General features: G+C 34.7%; 1 protein-coding gene across 2 annotated transcripts; it reads right to left on the reverse strand.

Annotated features, from left to right (window-relative positions):
* Nucleotides 1–1,056: 1,056 nt before the first annotated feature.
* On the reverse strand, nt 1,057–6,042 carry AAC1 (ADP/ATP carrier 1). 2 transcript variants are annotated; one of them, XM_082915982.1, is made up of 4 exons: nt 5,774–6,042; nt 2,671–3,191; nt 2,206–2,577; nt 1,057–1,747 (listed from the first exon to the last, which is right to left on the reverse strand). In XM_082915982.1, exons 2-4 carry the CDS (start codon nt 3,181–3,183, stop codon nt 1,451–1,453), a joined length of 1,182 nt encoding a protein of 393 aa, XP_082772108.1. In that variant the 5' UTR covers nt 3,184–3,191; nt 5,774–6,042; the 3' UTR covers nt 1,057–1,450. The 2 variants fall into 2 exon arrangements, with proteins under 2 accessions (XP_082772108.1, XP_082772109.1); XM_082915983.1 differs by having other exon boundaries at nt 5,634–5,789.
* Between the last annotated feature and the right edge of the window lie 1,860 nt (nt 6,043–7,902).

A 7,902-nucleotide genomic window follows, 5' to 3' on the forward strand; every position in this document is an offset into this window, starting at 1 on the left:
AAAACTTTAAACAGATGACACGGTTAGCAATCAGCAACCATTCATGGCTTTCTTTGGAATACAATAAAAATGGTAATGTGGCATCAGAACCACCCTTTAAAAGGGCACACAAACGGACTACACATCTCTAAACCCATATGCCTTAATGGCTTTTATACCAACAATCATGTTACCAAACAAAGAATGACCGCGTTTGGTGTAGCTGTTAAAATAGATTATAGATTATAGTTTAACAGATTATAGATTATGACTTTAATCAGAAATTGTTAATCTGTTTGGTGTAACTGTTAGATTATAGATTTAAGTTACTGAGTAGTATTTGTTAAATAAGCTGTAAATGAACTTTTTCAATTATTTTTTATTTTTTATTATTCACTACTCGTCTACATTTCTCATAAAAAATAATAATAATATTCTATAGTCCATTTGGATCTTTTTTTATTTTTAAAAAAATAAAAAATAAAAAATAAAAAAATTTAAGAGTATAACCGAAAATTAACATGTCCACAGCAGGAGTTGATAATCAGAAGTAAGGGATGAGCAGCTTCTCAGAATCAGGTTTTTTGACTTAAAATAAGCTGTTAGAATCAGAAACTGTTTGAAATAAGTTCAACCAAACAGTCCAAAACAACTTTTCAAAAGTCAGAACCATAAATTGACTCAAAAAAGCCCAAACAAACACCACCAATGTACACCATCCCGAAATTTATTTATTTTTTTAACATTACACCAAAAAAGAACACCCTACATGTAATCTTACAACATAAAGCAAAAAGTTCTGCATTACAAAACGAGAATTTTTTTATGGAACTGAGTTGTTTGACCAATACAAAATCAATGTATGCCGAGAATTTATAGAAAAAAAGAACCCCACCCATGAATGGAAACAAGGCATATCTGCCTATTAAGGATATATACACATAATAGAGTACACACATATAAGAGGCTCAGGAGTGGAATCATGAATGGAGTCAAAACCATTACACAACATGAAAATCAGGGTTGACAGTAAACAAATTAAGCGAAGCACAGATCTAAAAGGCTAACACACACATGTAAAACAAAAAGGCGACTCAATGCCCGAGTCATCATTTAAGGAAATGGATTAAACCACAGTCATACATCATATTTCTCTCCCGTTCGGAACAAAAATTACAGAAATATGTTATTTCTCAATTCATATAACTGAATCTCGATGAACAACAACTCCATTAGCAGCCTTCAAATGTGGGGTTTATAAGTTAAAAAAATCCATCCAAAATGGAAAATTGGGTTTGGGAGTAACTCCCTCTACAACAGAATTATTAAAGACAAAAATTGGGTTCGGGAGTAACTCCCTCTACAACTGAATTATTTAAGACAAAAATTTGCCGGGTTGAATTCTCGGAACTTGATAATGTTTTTCATCACCATCTACTGTAAAAGGCAAAGTAAGGAAGAATACCCTCATTTAAGCACCACCAGATCCATACTTCTTCCCAAGGACAATCTCCTGCAGTTTATCATAACCAGCAAGCACACCAGCACCAGCAACAGCACGAAGAATGTTTGCACCAGCACCCTTGAAGAGAGACTTGGGACCCTCGTTCTTCAGGATCTGAGAGAATGCATCGAAGGAACTCTTGTATTTGACAGCCTCACCAGAGGTCATCATCATTCTTCTCCGAACAGTATCAATTGGGTATGATGCAAGGCCAGCACCATTGGTGATGACCCAACCAAGGGCAAAGCTAGCGAAGAAATTATCCTGAAAGCATCAAATACAGAAGAAAAAAAAAATTATAGTCATGCTATATGGTAATTGACAGAATTCCATTTAAGACTAACCAAAGAATCAAATATTAAGCAAAAATTTTATTCTGACTACTAAACAAAGTAAATCACATAGTAGAAAAACATTTCATTGGTGTTATTGAAAAATAAAAAGGTAACAAAAAAAACATTTTACTTGCACTGTTATACATAATCAATGGCAATTTATCACATAGAGGCCAATTACGCATGTGAACTGCAACAGTAACCGTTAACAAAAATAGAATCTGCAAGGAACTGACGCGCTTTTAACTGAACATAAATTACTAAATTCACTTGAAACTTGAAAGTAGTAGAAGAATGCATCATTCCCAAAGAAAAGTACTGTTGCAGCCTCATTTTGTGGCCATATCATCATAAAACATTCAAAAAGATCACACACAAGTTACTAACCTGCAATTTTCCAGTAAGGACCACCGGCTTCAGAGAATCATACATTCCAAAGTACAGACCACGATAGACAATGATCCCAACACATGAAATATTGAATCCTCGGTAAAGGCCGGCAAGGCCATCGCTAGCTAATGTCTTCTTGTAGACATCAACCAAGCCATTAAATTGCCTCTCTCCTCCCTTCTTTGCAGCCTTTGCATCATTTGCCAAACGGGTTCGAGCATAGTCCAATGAATAGACAAACAACAGAGAGGAAGCACCAGCTGCACCACCAGAGGCCAGGTTGCCGGCAAACCATTTCCAGTAACCATCCCTATCTTTCTTAAAGTTGAAAAGCCTCTTGAAGTAGTCTTTAAAGGCAAAGTTCAAGGCCTGGTGCAATTTCCAAAAGCTAAATAAGTATAAAGCAGGAAAAAGCATTTTACGAAAAAATTAATGTGGGGGGAAAGGAAAGAAATAACTAGCCTGAGTTGGGAAGTAACGGATGACATTAGCAGTGTTCCCTCTCCACAATGAAACAAATCCTTCTTCCCTAATTGTTCGGCCGAAACAATCACCAATGCCTTTGTATGGTTCAGAAAGTCTTCCACTTTTAATCATCTCATCCTGATTCTGGATCAAAAGCTTCACACGCTCAATTGGGGCGGCAGCTGTTTTGGATACAGCTGCAGAGACTCCACCCATAAGAAAATCAATGGCAAAGCCAGCTAAGCCTTTCTCCGCAGGGGCTTGGACAAAAACAGGTGATCTGGTTAAGGCAACCACAGATAAGTCCTGTGTTGCTCGACATGGCTGCAACATGGGAAACTTCAAAGCAGCATTTGTGTAATTCCCATATTGGAATTGTCTCTGGTACATAGAAGGTCGTTGGAAACCACTCCCATATGCCTGAAGACCTTGAGTTGGGCTTGATCTAAGAAGAAGCTGGCCAGCTACCTTCTGAGCAACAGTGGGGTGTTGTGCCTGATCAGTCATCATGTCTTTCCCTACAAGGAAGAACAATCATTCTCAAAGAAAGATACCAAAAAATAGCCATCTAAGAAGCCCTTATCTTAAAGGGGATGTACATTGACCAACCATAAAGAAATTCAAACTCTTTTTTTAGTTCTGAGGATGAGGATTGAGGAGGATCCAATAAAATTGCCTTATTATTAGAGGAAGGGAAAGCTACAGTTTTAAACAAACAGAAGAAAAACAATGGTGGTATTACCATAATCCATATATGAATAGACCAAATTAATTGAGAATACCAAGAAAAAAAAAACAAAAAACAAAAAAACATTCAAACAGGTTGTACAGAAACTCTACATATCCTAACAATTATATACAAAATAATATTTCTACATGTGAGATTATCCTTCATCTTCTCCGCCAGGCTTTATAGCCAACAGTGATGCAATAGCATTTTCAATCTTCAGCCGAAAAACCCAGTTCATGAAGTTCATCCAGCACAGCTCCACAAGGCTATATAGCCAATGTTCCATTAGGGTTAGCCGAAAATATGAGAATGGAAGACGATTAATTTCAATTATCCAGATTCTTCTTCAAGCCACTTCTGTCTTAAAAAGTGATGCAGCAAATTCATACATCTCATACCAATCCCTATTGGTATATGGAGGAACTGGCTAACAGCATTATAACTGATGATACAACCAAGGGACACTGAATCCCAGTTTGACCAGTTCAATGTACTGATCAGGTAAGCTTTTGATGAAAGGAAGTCGGGAATTGCTTACACAAAACAAATCTTCCACCACCACAATTAAACAGATAACAAATAACTAAATAAAAGAAAAAATAAAATTAGAACTCCAACAAAAGGTAAAATCTAAAAGTCCAGTTGTGATACGCACCAAGCAAAATAAACACTTTAGAACCAGAGACATCGTACTTCTCAAGCGTAACAGTTATCGAGACTGGACATAAATCTAATGATTAAAGGCAAAAGCAAAAATAAAACATAACCAAACTGCCAATATGACGTAAGGGTGGTTTATTCCCTGCCAATTGCATCCTTTTAGCAACACTTATGGACAAACATCGTGGATAAGCCTTGAAAAGAGGATATGTCATATGATATGACACAACTAATAACAAACAAGATAATCACATGTTGTAAGTACACTATTATCACTGTGCATAAGTGAGGAGAGGAAAAGACCAAAGAAAAAGTTTAAAGTGGGACAAATATTTGAGCTCATCAATTGAAACACTTTTATATAAAATTTAAGCACAGGCCACAACATATAAGCAACAGTCAAACAAAATGCATGCTTGGCCAGCTCTTGGAAACCAAAATAAACAATCTCACAGTTGTTTGCTGTTATTCTCTGGATAACATATGTGAGAAGAAAATCACACCCCCACTTTCATACTTAAGGATCATGACCAGTAGAACAGCATGAGGATAGTCCAAAAACCAGTTTCAGATCTCTAGTACAAAAGAAAGCCAAAAAGAGCCACTTTAACCAGCATGACAAAAAGATAACAAAACAATAATCACCAAGTAGTACTTTCCCAACCAGTTAATTGAAAAAGAAGGCCAAGAGAGAGAGGAGACAATGAAGAAACCAAATTGTTATACCACCTTCATTGTCAAGCAATCAATTGAAACAATAGAACAGCCAAAGACTTGGACCAGAAAATGTAATTATTACAGTACACCTGATATAACTGAAACATTTGCAACTTTAAAAACAGCAAGGAGATAATAATAATATGTTACGGTGTGAAATCCTTCCACAACCTCAAAAACATGGAAAAGTGATGCAAATAAATGGTTTCATCCAACCAAAGTGATTCAATTACTGGGAAATATGAATCAGAACTTGCAAAGCAAATTAATAAAATCAAAAAGAAAAAACAAAGCACAAAATTATAAAGCTCAATCAATAGATTTATAACCTATTATATGGGCTTCAGATCCCATGAAAAGTTTTGCAATATATTCAATTACACACCCAAACCAGCAATCAGAATTTCAAAGTTTGGAGAACTAGAAAAGATACAGCAAAACCCAATTCACAAACACCAAAGATGAGCCAAAATATTTTGAAGTTCAGATCAGACACTAAGCAACCTCTATGTGAAAATTAGGGAAATCCACAGAACAGATCACCATCCACATCAAAACAACAACCTATCTATGAAGAATTTAATCTCCATTGGTACAAACAACAGATATTGTGGAACACTATATTCATCATCACAATGTTTCTGCAGAATCCATACCCTCGAATCACATAATCATCAGATAAAGTCATAGCCTCAAACCAGATCATTTCAACAAAAAATTAGACACCACAACAACCCATCATTCACACACAAGTATAGATCAGATCTCAAAAACCAAAGATCTAAACTTTTCTATTAGTGATCCAAATGTGAATGAACAGATCGATTAGAGAAATGATCGATTCAACCCTTACCGATAGATATGGACCACCTTCGATATATTTGTCTGCGTAGATCTAAAAACTATGAAACGAAACTACAATTGACCCACAAATCTTGAGAAATTGATAAGAAAGATGGAATGAACTTATTTCAGAGAGAGAGAGAATTGTACCTTCAGAGGCCTTGTTGGTCTGCAATGTCGGTCTGTGAGCGGGAGCGAGTCTCCGCCGTTTGCTCTGTGGAGCCAAAGAGAGGCCGAAAGGTGGAGAGAGAATCGAAGAGTGAGTGGCCTACGTGCAGCGAGAGAACTTACGCAATCAGACAACTTTGAAATTTGCAATAAAATAAAGTGCTTTTATTTTACCGAGGCCAAACTTTCGTTCGGCCGTGCTGTGTGACATAAGCTTCTTCGAAATTTTTTTTTGTTTTTTTGTTTTTTTCAACTTAAAATCAGAAGTCCATGAAAAATAGTAATTGAAAATTTGTAAATAGTGATTGTACCTCAATCGAATGTTAGGGGTTGTTTGGGATGACCTAAATAAGTGTATTTTTTGTCTTTTTATGAAAAGATGTGCAGAAAAATAAGGAGGTCATGTGATGGAAAAAAGATAAAAAGATGAATTTTTACATATGATAAGCGAGAGAATTTTAGTCTGTCTGCATCGTCTAAATTTATATATGATAGTCATTTGTTCAGTCGTTCGATCAGTTTAAGTTGTCTCTAATTGAAAGTTGAACTGAATCAAACAGTCAAAGTATCTGACCGTTAAAGGTTTATGAAAATATAATCCCGCTTCAATTTTTTCAAAGACTCTTATTGGTGAGAGACAAATCATTCCTTTTAAAAATATATATATAGCCTCCGTTTGGGAAGTGGGTTGGCTTTTTGGCTTTTTGACTTTTTTGGCTATTTTAGCCTGGGCTAAAAAGTTTGGTTTGGGAAGGGCTTTTCGACTTTTTGGCTTTTTTGACTTTTTTTGTGAGAGAATAATGTAATGATTATGGGTTGGATGTGATGTTTTGTTTTTTGTGGCTAAAATAGCCTATTTTGTTTTTTGTGGCTAAAATAGCCAAAAAAACCCCGTTTAGCTCTTGCCAAACGGAGGCATATTAAACATGTTAATGTTTTATTTTTTGTAAAAATGAATAAAAAACGGGTTTAGTACCACTACAACAAGCTGGGTCTTGAATGACGAAATTTTTTTGTCTCCAAAGAACTAATTTCGTCACTATAGATATTTGTAAGGAAATATTTTTGTCACCGGTTTCGTTATTGAATGTTTGTCACTAAAAATCACCGTGACGAAAAATAATTTCGTCACCAATGAAATTACTTCAGTGACGAAATTTTTTGTCACCAATAAAACAGCATTTTGTCGCAAAAAATTCTCATTTTCGTCATCAAATAGTTATTCAGTACTATATTTATGACTTTAGTTGACGAATAAATTTGTCACGCATGTTGATCATTGATGAGGAAATAATTTCGTCACAAAAAGATTTAAAGGTGACGAAATTTTTCGTCTTCAAAAGTCATAATTTTTTGCCACCAATAAAACAACATTTTGTTGCCAAAAATTCTCACTTTCGTCACCAAATAGTTGTTCAGTACCATATTTATAACTTTAGTTGACGAATAAATTTGTCATGCATGTTGATCATTAATGAAGAAATAATTTCGTCACTATAAGATATAAGGTGACGAAATTTTTCGTCTTCAAAAGTCATACATGGGTAACGAAATATATTTTGTCACAAATATATATATACGTGACGAAATTTTTAGTCACCAAACAACAAAATAAATAAAAACTTTCATATATAAACTGCAGTAAATTTTGTCACAAAAAAAATTTATTAGTGACGAATAATCACTTTGTCATAATAACAAGCACAAATGATGAAAAAATTCGTCACTAAACTTGTTCCATATTTTATATTCAATTTAAATTATTATTTCACAAATATCTCTGCTCATATCCTAATAGCCTTTTAATTGTACTAAGAAATCCACTAGCTATTATACATCACTCTACAAAAAAATTCACTAAACGATTTATATTATAAATCAAAATATATCCATCAAACAACTTTAATAATAATTCATTAAGTATCACAAAAAAACCATCAAAGCAAATCCCAAAATGAACTAACATGGAGTCCACAAAAAAAAAAAAAATCAACACTCAATCTTGATTTGCAACTACAACTAAGCATTAGTTTAGGAAAAAAAATTCAACAGTTGATCTTCATTTGCAGGTATGCTTCCGAACGTCATTGTAGACACCCCATTTTTGACCG

Source organism: Camellia sinensis, chromosome 2 (assembly GCF_055761805.1).
Source record: "Camellia sinensis isolate YWXY chromosome 2, ASM5576180v1, whole genome shotgun sequence".
In the NCBI taxonomy this organism is placed as follows: Eukaryota; Viridiplantae; Streptophyta; class Magnoliopsida; order Ericales; family Theaceae; genus Camellia; species Camellia sinensis.